The 23,608-nt window shown below is 51.9% G+C and overlaps 2 protein-coding genes across 2 annotated transcripts; both read right to left on the bottom strand.

Annotated features, from left to right (window-relative positions):
• Positions 1-11,226: 11,226 nt before the first annotated feature.
• LOC141022612 (uncharacterized) lies at positions 11,227-12,890 on the bottom strand. The gene is made up of 2 exons (XM_073498877.1): positions 12,077-12,890; positions 11,227-11,393 (listed from the first exon to the last, which is right to left on the bottom strand). The coding sequence occupies exons 1-2, from the start codon at positions 12,888-12,890 to the stop codon at positions 11,227-11,229; spliced, it is 981 nt and encodes a 326-aa protein (XP_073354978.1).
• A 1,427-nt stretch (positions 12,891-14,317) lies between these two features.
• Positions 14,318-18,683, bottom strand: LOC109755959 (cellulose synthase-like protein D4). Its single transcript, XM_020314835.4, has 3 exons — positions 17,405-18,683; positions 16,485-17,313; positions 14,318-16,363 (listed from the first exon to the last, which is right to left on the bottom strand). The coding sequence occupies exons 1-3, from the start codon at positions 18,403-18,405 to the stop codon at positions 14,567-14,569; spliced, it is 3,627 nt and encodes a 1,208-aa protein (XP_020170424.1). The 5' UTR covers positions 18,406-18,683; the 3' UTR covers positions 14,318-14,566.
• Between the last annotated feature and the right edge of the window lie 4,925 nt (positions 18,684-23,608).

The following is a 23,608-nucleotide window of genomic DNA, read 5'->3' as shown; positions in this document are numbered from 1 at the left end:
GCGGATGGGAAGCCGGCCCTTGCTGATAAGAATTGCCTCCTTGCCATTAAGGCGTTTCACGCTGGTCACCCTATGGGACCTACTCCCTCCTATCACACACATCTGTGCTTTTAGAAACTGTGTGGGATATTTTACATGGCCGGTGTGTTGCCGCTAGCCTTCAATGAGCACTGACACTGGTAGTAGGAAAACGATGGGAGAAGAGGCGGGAAAACGATGAGAGGAGTGGTGAGGAATGGTAGCCTGTTTTGAAAACCTAGTAGAGAAGGAAGAGTGAGCTAGCACGATGCATACGCACAGTGCTTACCCATGTACTGCATGTTCTATCGAAAGGGCTTAGGGTTGCCGTTCGATCTGGGAGCATCCAATGGTGCACACATACGATCCGCGGGGTTTGGGTTTGGGCCAATCAGAACGCATGACTCAGATCACGCGCGCAGTGGGGGGGATAATATCATACGGAAACCAACATTCGATGGAAACCGGTGAAAACCACGAGAAAAAGATGTTTTAAAGTTTCAAAAAAATTTGAAAAAAAATGTGGGATGTTAAGAGGATGATGTTTTATTACCACACAAAATTTCAAGTTGAAACACATTACGAGATGTGAGCTATGAAAAAGACAAAATCAGCGTTGAATAGTGCCGAATAGTAATGTCACTATTCAGGGCTGAATTTGTCTTTTTCATAGCTCACATCTCGTAATGTTTTTCAACTTGAAATTTTGTGTCGCAATAAAACATCACCTTCTTAACATCCCACATTTTTCAGATTTTTATGAAACTTTAAAATATGGTTTCCACGAAGTTTTCGTTGAATATCGGTTTTCGTGAGTGAACCATGTGCTATTTGAAAACATTTCGTGAGAAGAATCTCGGTTTTTAAATCCCCGTAAATCCAAAACTAAGCCAAAAATCATGAAACCTGGCATGGTGTCACAACATGGCACTTATATGTCGAGGAATTTTTTCGTCCATTGTGGCCCAAGTTTTATTACAAGCCTCTTACAAACCGGAGCTTCTCTCAAAGAAGCCTCGTGGTTCCGATAGGGAAACGTGTCCCCCTTGTGGGCGAAACGTAATCACTGTCTCTTTTCGCCTTGTATTTTCTTCTACATGCAACATGGAACAACAGGATATCCGTGCTGAAATTTCAACTTATTCAGGGTTCGTTTGGCCTTTTTATACACTAATTGAGTTTCCTAGGCATTTAATGTCCATAATTCAAATCTGAACTTCAAATACATGCTCCAGTTCACCAAAATGGCTAGAAAATTTATACAAGTGTCCTTGGGTGCATGTTTAGGTCCCATGCTAATGGGAATGAATTACAACCGTACCCGCGTCCTAGCTCGTCCTCAAACATTTGGAATCTCGGTTTTTAAATCCCCGTAAATCCTAAACTCACCAGAAAGTCATCAAAGGTGGCATGGTGTCATGTCATGGCACATATATGTCGTGGTAAAAACATTGTCCAATTTGGGCCAAGCTTTATTACAAACCTCTTACAAAAACCAGAGCTTCTCTCAAAGAAGCCCCGTGGTTCCGATTGGGAAACGTGTTCCCCTTGTGGGTGAAACGTAATCATTGCCTCTTTTCGCCTTGTATTTTCTTCCACGGGCAACATGGAACGACATGATATCCGTGCTGAAATTTAAACTTATTCAGGGTTTGTTTGGCCTTTTTATGCACTAATTGAGTTTCCTAGGCATTTAATGTCCATAATTCAAATCTGAACTACAAATACATGCTCCAGTTCACCAAAATGGCTAGAAAATTATACATGTGTCCTTGCGTGCATGTTTAGGTCCCATGCCAGGAATGGGAACGAATTACAACCGTACCGGTGTCCTGGCTCGTCCTCAAACATTTTGAATCTTGGTTTTTAAGTCCCCATAAATCCAAAACTCACCAGAAAGTCATCAAAGGTGGCATGGTGTCACGTCATGGCACATATATGTCGTGATAAAAACATTGCCAATTTGGGCCAAGCTTTATTACAAACCTCTTACAAACCGGAGCCTGTCGCAAGAACCCTCGTGGTTTCGTAGGGAAATGTGTCCCCTTGTGGGCCAAACGATAATCACTCCCTCTTCTAGCCTCGTATTTTCTTCTACACGCGACACGGAACAACGGGAGATTCGAACTGAACTTTTAAATTATTCAGGGTTCGTTTGACCTTTTTTATTCATTAATTGAGTTTTATAGGCATTTAATGTCCATAATTCAAATCCGAACTACAAATACATGCTCCAGCGCACCAAAATGCCTAGAAAAAACGTACATGTTTCCTTGGGGTGCATGTTTAGGTCCCATGGAACAAATTCAACCGTCTTGCCGTCCTGGCTTGGCCACAAACATTGCGAATCTCGGTTTTTAAATCTCTGTAAATCTAAAACTCGCCAGGAAATCATGAAACTTGGCATGGTGTCACTACATGGTACATATAATTGTCCAATTTGGGGAAGCCTCTTACAAACCGGAGCCTGTCGCAACCCTCGTGGTTCTGGTAGGGAAACATGCCCCTCTTGTGGGCGAAACGATAATCACCGCCTCTTCTCGCCTTGAACTTTGTTTTCTACAGGCAACATAGAATAACAGGAGTGTCTGGCTGAAATTTGAAACTGTTCAGGGTTCGTTTGGCCATTGTATATATATTACTAATTACTAAGTTTTCTACGCATATAATATAGTCCATAATTCAAATTTGAACTACAAGCACATGCTCCAGTGAAGCAGAATGGGTGGGAAATCGTACATGTGTCATTGGGTGCATGTTTAGGTCTCATTTAAGGAATGGGAATGAATTACAAACTTGACGTCGTCCTGAAACATTGAGAATCTCTGTTTTTAAGTCCCAGTAAATCAAAAACTCACCCAAAAAACATGAAACTTGGCATGGTTTCATGACATGGCACATATATGCCGTGGTAAAAAAATCGTCCAGTTTGAGAAGAGGCGCACACATTAGTAGCCAACGAAGTGCTTTTCGAAACAAAAAGCTGACACGTTAATATCGCAAACAGTTGTATTATATTAACCGTGTCGAAATTTAACCATACTCGGTGGCGTGCGTGCAGCTGTTTGATTAGACGGGACGAGCGCGAGAAGTCTGTTGTGCAGGCTCAACGGGACGCGTGCGAGCGGTCCGCCGCGCAGGCTCGACGGGACGTGTGCATCCTGTCCACCTCGCAAGCTCGACGGGACACGTGCGAGCAGCAAGGCCGCCCATGCTCACCGGGAAGCGAGCTCTTTGACCTCCATGCACCAGCCACCGCCCGCCTCGCTCACAACTTCTCCATTAATGGGTTAATTAAAGCACCAGGACGGAGGGTGTTTGCTTGTGATCCTATGGCAGCATTTGCTTTGCTCGTGTTTTCAACTCGTATTTCGCCCTAATTTAAATTGCCACATAGGACAACGGATAATACGACCACAAATAAAATGGCAACGGATAATACGACGAAAAATTTACAATGGCGCAGATAATAGTTGTCTTACATATTCCGGATAGTTTAAAATGCTGCATACGGCAAAGCCCGGAAGACACGGGGGCAAGAGAAGAAGGAAATTGCAGACAACAATCTGGGTCGCTACTGTCTCTACTCGTCGATGGATCGCCGGGCGACGAAATCCTTAAGCTCCTTCTTCAATTCCTCACGACTTTGCTTGAAAGCAACCATGGATTCCTCCACCTCCTGCTCGCGCTCGATCCGGAGCTTCCTCAAGCCACCCATCAGTTCCTCGACGACCGCTTTTAGCGTCATCTACGAGGCACTGCTTTGCTCATGCATCATCTTCCAGCCAGCAGCCTCGTCCTCCTTCTTCGCGACCAATTTGAGGAGCTTCGCATTGTCACCCATGAGTTGCTCGACGAGGCCGGTCACCTTGTCAACCGAGGCATCGTTGATCTTGAGCAGCTTCATCAAGCCGTCGACCAGCTCCTGCTGCGTAGTGATACCAGCGAGAATGTCATCGTCACTGGCGAAGGACTTCAGGAACGCCGGCTCGTCGCGATGGCCGACGCCGCGAATGCGCTTGTGAGAGCCCTCGTGTGCCCGTGAGAGCTCGTTCGAGGGCTCCACGGCGCGCCGGGACATCTCTGCTGCAGCTGTGGCTTCGCGGCGGGACCTCTCTAGTGCTTCTGCGGCCTTGGTCTTTGCTTCCTGGTTATATGTCCACCCTAAACTCCTCCTACCGGTCATGGCGGAATGACTTGACAGGAAAGACCAGTTTTGTGGGTGATGAGGAGAGGAACTGTGAAGTATTTTTTGAGTGGGTAGTTTTTATAGTCCGGTGCTAAGTGTGAACACATATTAGTTTGATAGGTGTGAACAGATTTGCAATTACTTATTGCATTGTAATTTGCAATGTGACGAGAAACAAAGTCAAAATTTATTGATGGCAGAAGGTTGACCACGTGGTTGCTCGCCGTTGAGGCGGCCGTGGCGCGCTCTACTCACATCCGTCCGCGCGTTTTGCTCACCATTGAGGCGGCCGCAGTGCGCTCCGCTCTGGCGTCCCTGCACGCGCTCTGCTCGCCGTTGAGGAAATTTTACAATAGCAATGGTTAATAATTCTTAATAATTGTCTTACATATTCATAATAATTTAAAATGCCACATGCGGCAAGGCCCAGAACACTCACGACCTACATATGCATACAATTATAATAAAATATAAGCTAAAAGGCTGAGTTGGCGGCCTTCCGATGATGGTCTTCTCGGACTCCATGATCAGCGCATACCACCCTTGCGGCCGTTCACTCCAAGTGTCCCGACCCGCCTCCGCCTACGGAGCTGCTGGCACTGGGAGGCCCTTGGGCTGTTGGGCCTCTTCCAGAAGAGCTTGACAACGTGCAATCGCGCGCATGACAACTCTGCGGAACCGCTCCATTTCCATGTCTCTGGCCTGGTAGCAAATTCCGTCCATCACCTGCATCCTCAAGATATCATGTTGGTGATGTTCTACTTCGTCGGGGACGTCGACTCCACCAAGGATGTGCTTGAGCCTGGCCACCACATCATTGGGATCAAGGTTTACACGGCCGCCGTGGGCAATGATGAAGCCACAAGCTGCCTGTGTCTTGACTGAATCACAGAGGTCCTCTGCCCATTCCTTGCGGGGCATTAGGCTCTCGTTGAGCACTGGTGACGGCGGCTCTTCGGGTTGGTCGTCGATCATGCCGCTGAGCAGCTCTGGATCTTTTGCACGGTGGATGGCAAACTGCTCATCACACCTCCTCTACAATATGTCGATTGTGCTCCCAAGGACTATCACACCGATATCGCTGCCGATGGGCCATGGTGCCTGCACCGGCCGATGAAGCTCTTGCTCCCCGACCTGCTCCGGCTCGTTCTCCTCGCCGAAGATGTAACGCAGGTAGGCGTCGACATCGAAGCTTTGGTCGTTGCCTGGCATGATTGGAATAACTAATGGTAGATGGGTGAGGACTAGATCTGCGCAGAGTGTCGCGGCAGTGCGTTGCCGCCTGGGTTATATGTAGCAAGCTGTTAGGTGGTGGCGGGAAACCGGTGAGGGAAGAGGCGTGGATTTTACAATTCACCCATGTGGAGCGCGGGAAGCATTCGCTGGAGCGCGGGGAGACTAAGTGGAGCACACACACAACCCGAATATCGTATCCGGTGCCACGTGTTATTTATCACACAAGTGTTAACATAAGGAAACGTATGTGTAACTTACTAATCATCGCACACGAGTACTCGCAGACGCATCGTGTGTGATACTCCTAGCCACCGCAAGCAACTAGTTTGCATTTTTTAAAGTTTTTTGTACACACAGAATCGCACACGAACTAACTATATTAACCGTCCGTGTTGTAATTTCTCATCGCAAACAGTTCATCCGAGTCGGCTGTTTGCCACGTATCACACATATCTTGTTAAGTTGAACTGTTTCTGTTGTGTTCGCTAATCGAAAACAGTTCGTCCGAGTGAACCGTATGCCCTATATCACAGACACCTTGATCTGGCTAACCGTTTCTGTTACACTCCCTAATAGCAAATAGTTCATCCGAGCAAACTGTATGCCGTATATCGCACACACATTGATATGGTTGCCCGTTTTTGTTGTTCTGCCTCATCGCAAACAGTTCGAACGGGTTAACCGTGTGCCCTAAATCGCACACACAACTAAAATCTGAATTGTGTTTGATGCATCCTCCATCGCAAATGTTTTGCACCTTTTTTGACGTTTTTTTACACCACCATTTGCGATTAATGCATCACACATAGTTTCGTCAAAGGGTGTCTGATTGTAGTGTCACGTTAGCAGCAACATGAAGTAGTGTTTATAAGAGCATCTCCAGCCGCGCCCCGAGAAACCCAATTTTTGCCAGCTCGGGCCGATTTTGGCGCCGGCGGACCCAGGTTGAACCCGACGCGCTGGGGGGCACCAGGGGTGCCGGGTGGAACGATTTTGGCGCGAAAAGGAGTGGGTCCGCCGAGTCAGCAACTCGTCGCCTTCGTCGTCCTCATCGCCTCGGTTCCTGCGGGAATCAATGCCAAGGCTGCCGCGCCGATCAGCCTTCCATTGATGCCTCACGGGCGGCGCAGTGAAGGCGCCGCGACGCGCGTCCCGCCCGCTCCCGCCACGCGGCACCCGGCGGGCAGCTTCTCACCGCCCATCTTTGGCTATAAAAGCCGACCTCCCCGCCGATGAACACCACAACTCGCCGCCTATCGCCCCCTCTCGCCACTGTAGCCCCCTCTCTCGCTCTCTTCCCCCGCCGACGAGCAATGGCCGAGCGATACCCAGGCAACGCCGTGGCGGCGAACGGCTTTGGCCGGCGCCATCTGCGTGAGGACGAGGCGCGTCTCCTCTATGAGGCCGACTACTCGGCGCCCCGGGACATGCGGGTACCGGGCTCGTGGAGGCTGAGCGCCGGCGGCGTCCCGATGCCCCCGGTGGCCACCGGGGCTGAACGGCACGTGATACGTCTCCAACGTATCTATAATTTATGAAGTATTCATGCTATTATATTATCCATCTTAGATGTTTTATATGCATTTATATGATATTTTATATGATTTTTGGGACTAACCTATTAACCTAGAGCCCAGTGCCAGTTTCTGTTTTTTCCTTGTTTTTGAGTTTTACAGAAAAGGAAAATCAAACGGAGTCCAATTGACCTGAAATTTCACGGAACTTATTTTTGCACCAGAAGAAGGCCATGGAGTAAAAGAGTTGGGCCAGAAGAGTCCCGGGCTGCCCACGAGGGTGGGGGCGCGCCCACCCCCCATGGACGCGCCTCCCTACCTCGTGGACAGCCTGGAGACCCCCCTGACTTGTTCCCGACGCCAAAACCTCTTATATATATAGAAACCCCCAGAACATAACCTAGATCGGGAGTTCCGCCGCCACAAGCCTCTGTAGCCACCAAAAACCAATCAGGGCCCTGTTCCGGCACCCTGCCGGGGGGGATCCCTCACCGGTGGCCATCTTCATCATCCCGGCGCTCTCCATGACGAGGAGGGAGTAGTTCACCCTTAGGGCTGAGGGTATGTACCAGTAGCTATGTGTTTGATCTCTCTCTCTCTCGTGTTCTTGATTTGGCACAATCTTGATGTATCACGAGCTTTGCTATTATAGTTGGATCTTATGATGTTTCTCCCCCTCTACTCTCTTGTAATGGATTGAGTTTTCCCTTCGAAGTTATCTTATCGGATTGAGTCTTTAAGGATTTGAGAACACTTGATGTATGTCTTGCATGTGCTTATCTGTGGTGACAATGGGATATCACGTGATCTACTTGATGTATGTTTTGGTGATCAACTTGCGGGTTCCGTGACCTCGTGAACTTATGCATAGGGGTTGGCACACGTTTTCGTCTTGACTCTCCGGTAGAAACTTTGGGGCACTCTTTGAAGTTCTTTGTGTTGGTTGAATAGATGAATCTGAGATTGTGTGATGCATATCATATAATCATACCCGTGGATACTTGAGGTGACATTGGAGTATCTAGGTGACATTAGGGTTTGGTTGATTTGTGTCTTAAGGTGTTATTCTAGTACGAACTCTAGGATAAATCGAACGGAAAGAAAGCTTCATGTTATTTTACTATGGACTCTTGAATAGATCGATCAGAAAGGATAACTTTGAGGTGGTTTTGTACCCTACCATAATCTCTTCGTTTGTTCTCCGCTATTAGTGACTTTGGAGTGACTCTTTGTTGCATGTTGAGGGATAGTTATATGATCCAATTATGTTATTATTGTTGAGAGAACTTGCACTAGTGAAAGTATGAACCCTAGGCCTTGTTTCCTAGCATTGCAATATCGTTTGTGCTCACTTTTATCGCTTGCTACCTTGCTGTTTTTATGTTTTCAGATTACAAAAACCTATATCTACCATCCATACCGCACTTGTATCACCATCTCTTCACCGAACTAGTGCACCTATACAATTTACCATTGTGTTGGGTGTGTTGGGGACACAAGAGACTCTTTGTTATTTGGTTGCAGGGTTGCTTAAGAGAGACCATCTTCATCCTACGCCTCCCACGGATTGATAAACCTTAGGTCATCCACTTGAGGGAAATTTGCTACTGTCCTACAAACCTCTGCACTTGGAGGCCCAACAACGTCTACAAGAAGAAGGTTGCGTAGTAAACATCAGCACGCGGAGATAGCACGCATCCGTTCGTCACTGTCGGAGGCGCAGCGGAACGAGCCGAGGTACGCCGCCGATAGCCACACGCTGTGGAGGATGTACTTCGACCGCCGCCACGCCGACCAGGTCGCCTCCGCAAATGGCGTCATCCCCCGCGGCCGCCTCAACGCCGACGGGTGGCGCGAATGGTGGGGCGTGCCCGGCCGCACCCTCAACGCCGTCCTCGAGTACCCGGCGCCCCCGTCCTACTCTCACCGCCGCGGTAGTTCCTAGACACCGCGGCGAATCCAGACGGCGACCTCCTCATTGTTGGGTTCCGGTTTGCTTTCCTCCGGGTCGCCGGCGCTCCGCCCCGTCAAGCCGGAGCCATAGGAGACGCCGCTTGGGCGCCACACACGCAGTGGCACCCTCGTCATCAACAAGGGCGGCCGCCCCTCCCCTCGTTCCCTCCGCCTCATCCGGCCAAAGACCGAGCCGGGGTTGCTCCCCGTAAAGGAGCAGCGGAGATGGCCACCGACGAGACCGCCCTCCAATGGGCGAAGGCAGACTACGTCCGCGAGCAGGTGGAGCGCCAGCACCGGGTCTACGAGGAGATCAAAGCTCGGCGCCGCGGGCGCGACGAGGGTGGCGTTGTCGTCCTCGACAGCGATGATGAGGACGCGCCCGGGCCGTCCAACCCCCCGCATGTCGGCGACCCTGGTCAGGGTTGCAGCAGGGACGGCGGCGGCTCCAATGGGGCACAGGGCGGCGGCGACGATGACGACAACGACGGCGGTGGCAACTACACCTGGTTCTACAGGCTCCTCGGCATGTAGAAGGCGGGCGTGGCAGTGGCGTAGTAGGGCTAGGCGTAGTTGTTTTTTGTTTTTTGTACAAATTTGAATGAAATCGCCGAGTTTGTGCTGTGTTTGTGCCGACTTGGGGGCGACCTGGGGGAGGCGACTGGGAACACAATCGCCCACACACCGAAATTAAACGTCGGTTCGGCCCCAGACGATGCTTTTTCGGCGTCCTGGGGGGCCGAATGGCTGGAGATGCTCTAAGACGTTGAAGACATTTTAGACAACATGCAAAGTAGCCCATTTTCAGTTGTCTGAAACGACTTATAAAAGTGAATGGAGGGAGTAACTCTTTTTTTTTTGAAAGATCTCGGGTGCACCGGCTTCATTGATTTAGAAGATAGCACGCGGAAAACATTGTGATCAAGTGATCGGTGTCGGGAGTCAGAGAAAAAACATAAAGAGAAAGTGAAAAAAAAACCTCTCCTAGGCAGCTATCTCATGATTGAATCCCCAAACAGGGCCTCTAGACAAACGGCTCCTGCCAGCCTCCATTGTTCTCGGTCGCTATGAATGGCATGAATAATACCGTCGCTTGAAGGCAACTTGGCTTGGAAGACACGGTTGTTTCTTTCCTTCCAAATCTCCCAGGATATCATCATCAGCATTGATTTGACTCCTCGCTTGTAAACATCAGGTGTCAGATTGAGCATCTTCTGACAGTGACCAATGGAGGTCTAATTCGTTGCCATTGGGAGGCTGAGAGTAGCGCAACCGTGCCAAGAGGCGGCTCTTTGCCAGATCAGGGCGGAGAAAGGGCATTCCCACAACGGGTGTTTGGACTTCTCCAGGCTTCTCATGCACAGGGAACAGAAGTATCCATTCAGCCACCCTCTGCACTGAAGCCGATCGTTGACCCATAGTCTGTTGCGGTGTAGCAACCAAGCAAAAAATTTACATTGCCAGGAGCCCAAGCTTTCCTGATGATTGATTTGCACCCAGCTGCAGGCGAGACTTGGTTGAATTGGTAGCGGTATGCAGAGCGGGCAGTATAGGAGTTGCCGCCTCCGACCATCCATCTGATTTGATCCAGAGTTTGAGCTGAAATCACAAGATCCGAACTCTGAATTTTTTGCCAAAGCTGCAAAAAGTTGCTGGCGATCTTGAAGGTGTTGTCGTGATGTAAGTCTCGAATCCATTGGTCATTCACTAGGCCTGATGCCACCGTTCTGTTCTTTCTTCTGGTGTGGTTGAAGAGGGCCTGGAAGATAGAGCAGAGGGGGCCGGTCCAAGCCAGGAGCATTTCCAAAAACTCGTTGACTGACCGTTGCCTATGGTGATCTCGGTGGCCTTGGCAAACAACTCTTGATCTCTAGGATCAGCAGCGAGAGGGAATGCCATCCACGGCCGTTGCAACAGCTGCCAGGATAGCTAGAGCCAGCAGAGACAAAGAACAATGCTGAAGCGCTGCAAGTTTGGGATGCCTAGCCCCCCTGTCTATTGGCGAGCAGACTGAATTCCATGCCAATTTGCATTTACCACCGGCCAACGAGTCCTCCTGTGCCCAAAGGAAACGGCGTCGTGTCTTATTGATCTCTTTTAGAATCCTCTTCGGCACCGGAGCACAATGAGGGCGAAGGTGGGTAGCATAGAGAGGACTGCATGCACCAGCACCCTGCAGCCTGCCCGATTCATCAATTTGCCCTTCCATCCAGCAAGGCGAGCTCGGATATGATCAATGATGAATTGGAATTGAACTAAACGCAGTCTTCTTGGGGAGATGGGCAGACCCAGATACATTGTTGGAAAAGCAGCCGTCTACCCCTTGAACTCCTGCAGCACATCCGACAATGGCACATTCTCGCAACTTATTGGGATGACCATTGATTTTTCTTGATTTAGCTTCAATCCCGTTGCTTGCTCGAAGGAGATGACTAAGATGAGCAAGTTGTCCACCTCCTCCTTGACTGGATTTGAAAATATAACTGCATCATCAGCATAAAGGTTGATCCTCAAGCTCATTCCGCGGCCTGGGGGGCAAGCACACCACGAGCACTGGCAGCCTCCAACAGGCGGTGAAGCGGGTCAATCGCCATGATGAACAGCAAGGGGAGAGGGAGTCACCTTGTCTCAACCCTTTGCCATGCTCGAAGGAGGGCCCAGAGATTCCATTCAATAGGCATGACGAAGAAGCAGAGCAAAATAACAATGCCATCCAATCCCTCCATTTCGAAGGAAAGCCCATCCGCTGCATGAGATCGAGCATATATTACTAGGAGACGGAGTCGAGTGCTTTGGTAGTGTCCAACTTGAAAAACAAGGCACTTTTCTTCTGACGATGCAACATTTTGACACAACTTTGCACGTATAGATAGCTATCGTGAATGCATTTACCATTTTGAAATGCAGTCGCCGGAGAGATGATGTCATTCAGAGCAGCAGCCAGTTTGGTCGAGAGACCTTGGAGATGAGTTTCGCCACAGAGTGAATTAGGCTGATCGGTCAGTAATGACCCAGCTCACTCGCACCGTCTTTCTTAGGTAGAAGGGTGATGAGTGCCTTGTTGATCTTAGAGAAATTATGCCCTGAAAGCTGAAGGAATTTATGAAACGCAACCATGACTCTTGGATGATTGGCCAACAGGATTTGTAGAATTGTCCCGTGAAACCATCTCGGCCCAGCGCTCTTTCGGAGGGGGAGGCGACGATCGCAGCCCAAACTTCAGCTATGGAGAAGGGTGACAAAAGGCCCTGATCATCAATCACTCGGATATCGAGAACGTCCGAGTTGAGTGATTTCTCCCTGCGTTCCCGCTGACCAATCCCAGCTGCAAAGTGCTCATACACGGCCTTTTCTTTATCTGCATGATCAGAGACCTCTCTATTGTCCACTCTCAAGGAGTGGATGAAGTTTTTCCTCCGCCGGGCTCTCAGTTTTGTGTTGGCGTCACCAGCACGCAGCCAGCCAATCCATGAAGCCTGTTTCTTCCTGGCTCTTTTGATCACAGCAATACCCAGCACCTTGAGCTTGAGTTGTTTTCTAAGGTGAAATTCAGCAGCGGAGAGCTGCCTGAATTCTTCCGCTGAGTCGAGGCTGAGGATCACTTCGTTGGCGGCGTGGAACTGAAGCTTCATCTTGCCAAACGTGGATCTGCTCCATATCTTTAGGTCATCCACCACCCGAGCCAATCTCCTCTTGATTCTGACGAACGGGCAATCATGATTCAGTGCCCGTTGCCACGCGTGCTGAACAGTTTCAAAGAAGTGAGGAAATTTAGGCCAGAAGTTTTCGAATCTGAAACGAGCCGGTCTGAAAGGAACTGTGGCCTTGGTAAGTAGCAGAGGATAGTGGTCAGAGAAGGAGGTGGAGGCGGCTGCAAGAATGAAATCTGGGTGGCTATCCTTCCACTGAGCATTGCAGAAGAATTTGTCGATGCTACAAAGAGTTGGGTCCTCTCTCTCGTTGCTCCAGGAGTAACTCATGTGTAGAACTGCTCACACAACAATTAGCAGTGCTACGCGGACAATAATATTTGCACTATTTGGGGATAGGGATTAAATCCAACGAAGGAATCTTGTCAACATCTAGCCGTGACAGATCGCCCAAAGTTTGTTCTGTGTGCAGCAGTTTTGTTAACTCATAATAAAGCATCAAGTTGAATGTACACCCAACCTTTGTATAACTAAGATGCAAATAATCAACATACAGATAAAAAGGATCACGTCGACAAAGAGCAAAGTCATACAAAACCAAAACTATGCCTAGACTTAAAAAAGAAAAGAAAAGAAAAGAAAACTGAATCGACCAAAATAGCGAACAACAAAATGCATCAACGTCCATCGGCACCAACCATATCTTGACAACACAATGATTACGAGTAAGGTTCTCAACGCCTTCAGATGTCACAGCTCTAGCTTAGTAATTACTTGTCATTGCATAATCATCATGCATCTTGTCAAATTCAAAGAAAATTGAATTGTGGGAATTTCCAAAGCCTCGTAAATCATTAAAAATATATATAATGAAAATCTCTTCAAATGAGCCCAAGAAAATGTTCCTGTTAAACCTTGAAAATATTGGCAAGAGGTAAAATCAAACCAATATTTTTTTAGGCTTAGAAATATTTATTTTGGGACTTTGAATTAATCCACTAGCTATTTGAATTGGACAAAGGGCACTACGTGTAAGTGTCGTCGTCGCCGGATCCAACCATCAAAGGCTAGATCATGGGCTTTCACCCTAAAGATCATGTCTAAACAAGCTCCAAACAACGCCTTGAACAAGGTAACGATGCAGGAAACATCGTCATTTGCCTGATATGACCAACTAGGGTCAGGCCTAGGATTTCTCCCCGAAGCTCAAGACCATGTACTTGAAAAGCACCACCAAATCGAAGTATGCATGTGTTGTCCTGAATGTGGGATTTTGGCCGTACCAGTGACCTTCCTCCCTCGTGAATCTCTCGCAGTCTCGCACCATCCTCCTAGGTCCTAGGTGGCAGCCGGTGGCAGATCTGTATTAGACAACAACACCACAGCATGGCAGTAAATCACTGACTGATCAACATACAAAATTGTTTGAGGTATATGAGTGTTTAATCACTGTTTTATGCTTGTATTTCGTGTGAAAGTTGCTTCAAGCAATTTGGTTTTGTGACAAATGACATCCTTGTTTTAGAATTCTTTTAGTTGTATACACCGCAGTGTGCCAAATTCAGGCAAGACATTGTTTGTATACACCGCAGCAGGGTGTCAAATTCATAAGTGAACAAAGTTGCTCACATCGGCTCTGCCTGAGTATGGTCATATCCTACAGTAATCCTGATTGGCTTGGCCAAAGTTGTTCACAATGGCTCTGAATCACTCTGAAAATTCACAAGTGACCAAAGTTGTGAACTGAACTCCAAGTATTTCTAGCTCACTGACACAGATGAATAACAATGTCATGACACTGACAGTACACCCCCAATCACAGTATACAGTTACAATAGTTAGATATGGCATAGCTAGAACACCATGTCTTAATATCTTGGTAGAGCAGCAGTTGAGCTCAGCTGCTTAGGAATCCACCATCAAACAGCTACAAACAATAACTGAACTCCATGAAGCAAGTGCTCCTTCATGCGAGCTTCTTCAGATGAACTTGGTAACTGCTACCACTACGGGAAGCTGAAGCCGCCGATGCCCGGCCTGGCACCGGCAGGCGGGCTGATGTAGACCCAGAGCAGCGACACGATCATGCAGATGAGCCCGGACCAGACGAAGACGATGGTCGGCACGCGGCCGCGGCGTCCCAGGAGCCCCTTGGCGAAGGGGTAGAGGTGGCACAGCACCCAGAAGCTGAAGAAGGCGCCGCCCAGCAGCTTGCTCCACTGCGGGAACTCGCTGTACAGCGTCCTCGCCGTCCCCACCGCCAGCGCCACCGCGTTCAGCATCATGATGGTCACGGGGGGCACCATCAGGAAGCTCCACCGCACCTCGTACAGCTCCGCGAACGTGTCCTCCTCGCCGTCGTCCGCGCCGCCCGGCTTGGACGTGAGCGTGAAGGAGATGTCCACGCCGGCGATCACCTTGAGGAGGCCCTGCAGCACCGCCGCCGGGTGCGCGCTGGTGCCGCCGATCACCCAGAACTGCTCGTTGCGCCACCACTCGTGCAGCGTGATCCCGGACCACTTGATCTCCAGCAGCGCCAGCAGGCACAGCGTGATGGTGATGATGAGCAGGAAGACCAGGAACGTGGAGCTCAGGTGCTGGACGATGAACTTGCCGGTGAAGAGGGAGACGGCCGGGAGCACGCAGTAGACGATGAGGAACATGGAGGTGAACGGGTACATGCCCACGTTGAAGTAGGCCACGCGCTGCAGGAGCTTCATCCGCCGGGTGGCGAACAAGGCGTTGTTGCGGGAGAAGAAGATCTCCACGGACCCCGTCGCCCACCGGAGCACCTGGTGTAGACGGTCGGTGAGGTTGATGGGCGCGGTGCCTCGGAACGCGTCGCGGCGGGTGACACAGTACACCGACCGCCAGCCGCGGTTGTGCATCCGGTACCCGGTCACCACGTCCTCCGTCACCGACCCGTAGATCCACCCGATGCGCCGCCCCCACTCTGTCTTCTCCTCGTAGAAGCACGAGATCACACTGATGGCCTCGCCGACGGTGGCGGCGTCGAGCGGCTCGCGGGGCACGGCGAGAGCGCCGGCTGGACGGCCCTGGTGCACCCCCGGCATGTCCTGCAGGAGCCTCCCCTGGTACTCTGCAACGGGGATCGACGACACGAACGTGGCCGAGCTGCCGAACCGCTTCGGCATCAGCGCCGACGACTCGATGTCGCCGAGCTGGTTGTGGTCGTCGTCCTCGATCGGCGGCAGCATTGACTCGTGCTCGCTCTCCCTGTCCGTCTTCTTCCCCGTGGTGGGCTTCCTCAGGAACAGCTTGATTTTCTTCCTCCCGAGCCAGCCGTGGTGCTCGGTGGCGCGCGGCGGGCTGAACCCATACAGAGCGGTGCGGCGGAAGATGCAGCCCGTGCCTACGTACATGGGGCCCTGCAGCCCGTCCATGGCGCGCATGGCGACATCGAAGAAGACGAGGTTGTGGTTGGCGTACCGGTCATTGGGGTCGATGCCCTCGAACCGCTGCGGGAACTGCACGTAGCAGACGCGGTCGCCGCCGCGGTCGAGCATGTAGCACATCCCTTCGCGGAGCGCCGCCGAGTTGTGCACGTAGTGGTCGCAGTCGAGGTTGAGGATGAAGGGCCCGTTCGACATGATGGCGCTCGTCCTGACCAGCGCGTTCATGGCGCCGGCCTTCTTGTTGTGGTCGTACCCGGGTCTCTTCTCGCGCGAAACGTACACCAGCATGGGCAGCCGGATGTCTACGCCCGTCGTGTCGATCAGCGCGCCGGACTCCGCCGGCACACCGCCAAGCACTGGCTCCGACGTCGGTGGCGCAAGCATTGCCTGCGCGTTCATCAATCAATTGGAGAAGATACATGAGCATTTCGAATCGATTGAACAAGCATTTCGAAAGGATTTGTGTCAGCTGCAACAACATGTATCATGTATGGATTCGATCAATCACCTGAATGATGCCAGCATGGTCGCCGCGCGCGTGGTCCGTCGCTCCGGTGAGCCAAGTGCCGGGCCACTGGGAGCCGTCAGACATCCAGGTCCCCTTCACGGCCCCAGTCTCTGCCAACGGAGCTGCTCCCAGCGCGCCACCAGCAGCCACGGCCTCCTCTTGCAGGCGCCTTCTTGCTCGCAGCTCCTCGCCGGCATTGTACGCGTCGGAGCGCCGTCGGATGGCCTCCGTCAGCGAGTTGACCCGCACCTTGAACTCGTCGTACTCCCGCTTCACCTTCCGCCTCTCGCGGACGAAGTCCAGCCGCACCTTGTTCTTGAGAAAATCCCGCTTCTGGCCGAAGTATGACTCCGGGCAGCGCGGCTCGACGCCGTGCTTCCGGCAGAACGGCACCCAGGTGCGCGCGAAGCTGGCGGTCTCGGCGAGCGCCTCGAAGGTGAGGAGGGCGCCACCGTCGTCGGAGAGGTAGCAGGCGAGCTTCTCGACCGGGTAGTCGGCAGCGAGGATGGAGAGGATGGTGTTCGCGGTGACAAGCGGCGGCTCCTTCTCCGGGTCAGCGGTGGAGACGAAAACGTCGATGCCGGGGAGGTCGGAGCGGCCCTTGGGGTTGCGGGCGGTGGGCAACTCGAAGCGGTCGGCGAGGACGTCGAGGTCGCAGGAGCGGTTGACGGGGCAGAGCTTGGGGAGGCTGTCGAGCAGCCATGAGAAGGCGAACCACACCTCGCACGTCACCGACAGCGCCCACAGCCACATGGCGTCCGGGTTGGGGTGCCGGATGCGCCACGCCAGGAAGAACCCCAGCGCCACCAGCCGGATCGCGATCAGCATCCTGCACGGAGCAGAGGAAGAAGCGACGAGTCAAGGAGCTGCGAGCCTGCGAGGGAGCCAAAATCAATTGTTTTTACAGGAAGAATTGGTACCTGTATGGGCTGAGGATGGCCTGAGAGACGCTGGTCTTCCTCGTCAGTGGCCGGCGGCAGCGGGCACCGAAGTTGGGCGGCTCCTCGATGCCGACGAATCCGGAGGTGGCCCCAGCGGTGTTGCCGCCGCCGCCGTGCTCGTTCTTGGGCCATAGAGCGTTGCCGTAGCCGTAGGTGCCCTTGGTCTCGAAGAGCCACCGGGCGTGGTCGAAATCGGCCGGCTTGCCGCCGCCGTTGCCATTGCTGCTGGGCATGGGCATCTTGATGGAGTGAACCATGGAGAAGCGCTTGGACATGGACGTCATGGGCATCTGGTCCCTCTCCTCCGACGAGGAGATGGCGTCGTCGTCGTCCTCGTCGACGGAGTCGTCGGTGTCGCTGCCCGCGGAGTAGGCCTCCTTGCAGCCTGGGCAGTTGCCTGCGGCCGCGACGCAGTCCATGTAGCACTCCTCGCAGATCATGAAGCCGCAGTCACAGGGCGGGCGGCCGCCGCGGCCGGCGTTGAGGAACGCCGGCATGTCGCAGCCGCGCATCTTGCAGGACATGTTGACGGAGGCGGCCGGCCGAGCGCCGTCGGCGGAGTTGCTGAGCACGTGGGCGCGCGTGGTGCAGTTGAGGCCGCCGGTGAAGATGGTGCCGGAGACGTAGCTCCTCTGCGGCAGCACCTCCCCCTCCTCCTCAGCCACGGGCGCGTCCGTGGACGCGGACGCCGTGTTCCTGTCCGGCGTGGGCGGGATGTGCACGGTGTAGTGCACGAACTCGGCGCTCGCGTCGGCGCCGTCCCTCGACGCGTACCGGCTCCCCCCGCTCCGTCGCACCGGCGAGACCTGCAGCGTGGCGGTGGAGGAGCCGATAGAGTGCCTGGGCACGGGGCTGGTGAGCCCGGACCCCCTCCTCACGACCCCATCCCCGGGGCTCCCGCCGCCAGCACCCTTCCCTCTCGTCGGCGACACGGTCACCGTCACCGGCGAGCTCGCCGGCAACGACAGCCGCCGCGACATCCCTCCACCGGTTCAACCCCGCCTCCTCCAAATCAGCTCAAAACTCCAAACGATCAAAGAAGCGGGAGGCTGAGCTCAAGAACCAGCAGCAAGCAGGGCGCTCAGCAGCTCAAACCGATTCCTCGCGCTCAAAGAAAGGGGAAAAGAAGGCTGGTCGAAATTATAGCGAGATCTGTGAACCTGAAGGTGGGGCGGTGGAGAGGAAGGATTGAGCAATCGATTGGGGCCTCGGGGACCGGGAGGAGGATCTGAGCGATGGCAGAGGTGGTCGCCGGCGGGGCGTTATTTATTCCCATCGATTCCGTCTCCGGTTTCGAAAACGGCGAGCCCAACGGTCGGGTCGGGTATGAGTCGGCTCTGACGTGCGAGCGCTTCGAGTGGAGCAACGGTCGGTGGGAGCCAGCCGTGGGATGCCGGATCGGACGGCTGAGGTTTGATTCGGCTGAGCGGGGCGAGAGCATGAGGAGGGGACGGAAAGGGAGGTAGCCGTTTGGTCGGGAGTGAACCACGTGGGCCAGAGGAGAGGGACCTGCCACCGGGTTTCTTGGGGTTGAGCTCGTGATTGGGTTTCCATTTCTTTCCTTTGATTGGCGGTGGTAAAGATTTTGGAATTTTTTCTTTGTCTTGTCCAGCTTAGTAGCTTTTTTTTTATTACCTGAGATGAGATGGGGTCCATCGGTGTAAGTTTCACTCTCGTTTTCTTCAATGTACCATCATTGATCTGCCGGGGTAGTGCATGTCACATGTGCATGCTGGCTATAATTTACGATCGTTGTGTGTTAGAGGGTGCTTACACAGACAGACGAACTACAACCCGCGCCCGAACTGACCGAGCCGACGACACCACCCAGTCAAAGCCCAGACACAAAATCATGATACAGTCTGATCTCTTCAAATCGACCGCAGTCGTCTAAATTGACCGGCACCCCTCAAATCAAGCCTAAATCCGAAACGGCTATGTCGAGGCACGGACGTACTCGGGCGCTTCTATTGTGTCGGACCGGTTCACCCTGGCCCACCTCGACATCACATTTATCCCAATCCGGGCAAACCCTAGACCGGAGTCAAAGCTCATTGTCCACTTCATTCGTCCCCTCCTCCCCCATCCCGTTCCCTTACAATCCGTGGTGAGCGGCGGCGGCAGCACAACGTCCGGTGGCGGATCCGGCACCAACGACAACTGGGAGTCGCTGATGCGAAACATGGAGCCAGATGAAGTGGAGGAGCTCGCCCTTCGCCTTTGTGATGTGCCAATCATGGCTGGACCAGAGACTCTTACTCCGCGGCATCTCCCATTGTCCAACGCCGTAGTGCGGAGGACGGTGCTGGAGCATCATGTCCGCACAGCTCCGCGCCCCTCCCAACCCCCCCCCCCCCCCACGCGCGCGTCCCTATCCGCCTTCTCTACCTTCTCCGGACAAAGTCTCCAGCCATCGTTGGGTCCTCGTGTCAGCGCTGGCGTTGGCGAGGACGTAGATTCCCGAATCCGAGGCGCGAGTGACATTAGGGGAGGCAATGGCCACCGCCGGGCTTGCGGGCGCGCCTGTGGATCCGAAGGACCAGCTCCTCGCAACGGTCCCCCGTTGCTCTCTCACATCGCTAGAGACCAACGTGTGGCGGCTCCGCTGCAGAAATGCCAAACCCCTCTGGCTCGCCGTTGAATAGTCGGAGCGGGAGGCTATGGCAGATGCGATAGCCAAAGCAACGGCCCCACGATTGGCGAAGGCGCAGGAATAATGTTCCACCTCGAATTTTGCGTTGATAATCGTTCTGATGGCTTACCAGTGAGTAGTGTTCCAACCTACGTGGTGGCTACTGTAATGAACACCTGTAAGATAGTTATTATTAATTATATGTTGAGTGTTTAAAAAAGAGTAAGGGAAGAACTTTGTTATCTAACCACTTTAGAATTTGTTTAATAATAGAATTCATAAATTCTAGCCGATGGATTGGGACATTGAGGGTTTCAGTAAGAGCATCTCCAACAGATCACCCAAAAACTTCCTCTGCAATTGGCTATAGGCACTCTACCAACAAATTTATCGGTAATCACAGGTGTACTACCGTAACAGGTCATCAATAAACTCATCTCAAGTATACTTTCAACGTGTCGGGTCAACATGCCGGTGAGCCAAATTTTTATTTATTTTTATTATTTTCTTTCCTCTCTCCGCTCCACATGCTCTCTCATGTCCTGGTGGTGGCATTAGAGCGGCGAAGCAGGCGGTTGGGCCACGGGAAGGCATGTCGGTGACACCGAAGATCCAACCGATGATCGTGCCAGCGGTGATGGTGGTAGGCAGGCGCAGCAGCAACGACAGATTGCATGCGGCGGCGGAGGGGAGCCATGGGCCGACAGCCGGGGCGGCGACAAAGGCGACAGCGGGATGGGCGATGGTGGCAGCGCGGCAGGTGATGGTGGCAACATGGTCGGATTCGATAGTGGCGCGACGCCATGGCGATTATAGGGTGGGTGGCAACTCTTCTATATGAAGGTAATATGCCCTAGAGGCAATAATAAAGTTGTTATTTATATTTCCTTATATCATGATAAATGTTTATTATTCATGCTAGAATTGTATTAACCGGAAACTTAGTACATGTGTGAATACATAGACAAACAGAGTGTCCCTAGTATGCCTCTACTAGACTAGCTCGTTAATCAAAGATGGTTAAGTTTCCTAGCCATACGCATGTGTTGTCATGTGATGAACCAGATCACATCATTAGAGAATGATGTGATGGACAAGACCCATCCTTTAGCTTAGCACTATGATCGTTTAGTTTATTGCTATTGCTTTCTTCATGACTTATACATGTTCCTATGACTATGAGATTATGTAACTCCCGAATACCGGAGGAACACTTAGTGTGCTATCAAACGTCACAACGTAACTGGGTGATTATAAAGATGCTCTATAGGTGTCTCCGATGGTGTTTGTTGAGTTGGCATAGATCGAGATTAGGATTTGTCACTCCAATTGTCGGAGAGGTATCTCTGGGCCCTCTCGGTAATGCACATCACTATATGCCTTGCAAGCAATGTGACTAATGAGTTAGTTACGGGATGATGCATTATGGAACGAGTAAAGAGACTTGCCGGTAACGAGATTGAACTAGGTATGGTGATACCGACGATCTAATCTCGGGCAAGTAACGTACCGATGACAAAGGGAACAACGTATGTTGTTGTGCGGTTTGGCCGATAAAGATCTTCGTAGAATATGTAGGAGCCAATATGAGCATCCAGGTTCCGCTATTGGTTATTGACCAGAGATGTGTCTCGGTCATGTCTACATAGTTCTCGAACCCGTAGGGTCCGCACGCTTAACATTCGATGACGATTCGTATTATGAGTTTATGTGATTTGATGTACCAAAGGTTGTTCGGAGTCCCGGATGTGATCACGGACATGACGAGGAGTCTCGAAATGGTCGAGACATAAATATTGATATATTGGACCATGTTATTCGGACACCAGAAGTGTTCAGGATAGTTTCGGATAAAACCGGAGTGTCGGAGGGTTACCGGAACCCCTCGGGAAGTTATGGGCCTTAGTGGGCCTTAGGGGAGAGAGAGGGCCGCGGCCAAGAGGTGGCACCCCTCCCCCCAAGGGGAGCCCGAATAGGACAAGGGGAGGGGGCACGGCCCCTCTTTCCCTCTCCCTCTCCTTCCTTCTTCTCCTAGTTGGACTAGGAAAGGGGGGAACCTATTCCTACTTGGAGTAGGATTCCCCCCCTTGGGCGCGCCCCTTGTGGCCGGCCGCCCTCCTCCTCCCCTCCTTTATATACGGGGAGGGGGGCACCCCATAGATACACAAGTTGATCTTTAGCCGTGTGCGGTGCCCCCCTCCACAGTTTTCCACCTCGGTCGTATTGTCGTAGTGCTTAGGCGAAGCCCTGCGTCGGTAACTTCATCATCACCGTCACCACGCCGTCGTGCTGACGAAACTCTCCTCGGCCTCAGCTGTATCAAGAGTGCGAGGGACGTCACCGAGCTGAATGTGTGCAGATCGAGGAGGTGCCGTGCGTTCGGTACTTGATCGGTTGGATCGCGAAGACGTTCGACTACATCAACCGCGTTACTAAACGCTTCCGCTTTCGGTCTACGAGGATACGTGGACACACTCTCCCTGCTCGTTGCTATACTTCTCCTAGATATATCTTGCGTGATCGTAGGAATTTTTTTGAAATACTACGTTCCCCAACACCATATAGGGTGAACTGGGGTGTTTTCTTGTGATCATCAAACTTTTTTGCGGGACCACATATTTTCGTTTAACTCTTTTCTTTGCGGGAAACTTTCAATCTATTCATTTTCAATCATGACAGTATAGCGAACACGAGAAATAATAAATATTCTAGATTCGTGGACCACCTAGCGACGGCTACAAGCACTGAAGCGAGTCGAAGGCGCCGTCGTCATCGCCCCTCCCTCGCTGGAGCCGGGCACAACTTATAGTAGACAGCCAGGAAGTCGTCGTGTTAAGGCCACATAGGACCAACACACCAGAACAACAATGAAAGGATCGATATAGTTGACTAGAGGGGGGGTGAATAGGCAACTAACAATTTTTAGCTTTTCTTTACCAAATTAAACTTTTGCATCAAAATAGGTTGTCTAGATATGCAACTAAGTGAGCAACCTATATGATGCAAAGACAACAAGCATGCAAGCAAATAAGAGATATAACACGAGTAAACTTGCGAAAGTAAAGGGACGAGATAACCAATAGTGGAGCCGGTGAAGACGAGGATGTGTTACCGAAGTTCCTTCCTTTTGAGGGGAAGTACGTCTCCGTTGGAGCGGTGTGGAGGCACAATGCTCCCCAAGAAGCCACTAGGGCCACCGTATTCTCCTCACGCCCTCACACAATGCGAGATGCCATGATTCCACTATTGGTGCCCTTGAAGGCGGCGACCGGACCTTTACAAACAAGGTTGGGGAAATCTCCACAACTTAATTGGAGGCTCCCAACGACACCACGAAGCTTCACCACAATGGACTATGGCTCCGCGGTGACCTCAACCGTCTAGGGTGCTCAAACACCCAAGAGTAACAAGATCCGCTAGGGATAAGTGGGGGAATCAAATTTCTCTTAGTGAAAGTGTAGATCGGGGCCTTCTCAACCAATCCCGAGCAAATCAACAAGTTTGATTGGCTAGGGAGAGAGATCGGGCAAAAATGGAGCTTGGAGCAACAA

This window comes from Aegilops tauschii, chromosome 5 (genome assembly GCF_002575655.3).
Source record: "Aegilops tauschii subsp. strangulata cultivar AL8/78 chromosome 5, Aet v6.0, whole genome shotgun sequence".
Classification (NCBI taxonomy): domain Eukaryota; kingdom Viridiplantae; phylum Streptophyta; class Magnoliopsida; order Poales; family Poaceae; genus Aegilops; species Aegilops tauschii.
The sequence above is the reverse complement of the archived record's forward strand: the minus strand, read 5'-3'. Positions and strand labels throughout refer to the sequence as shown.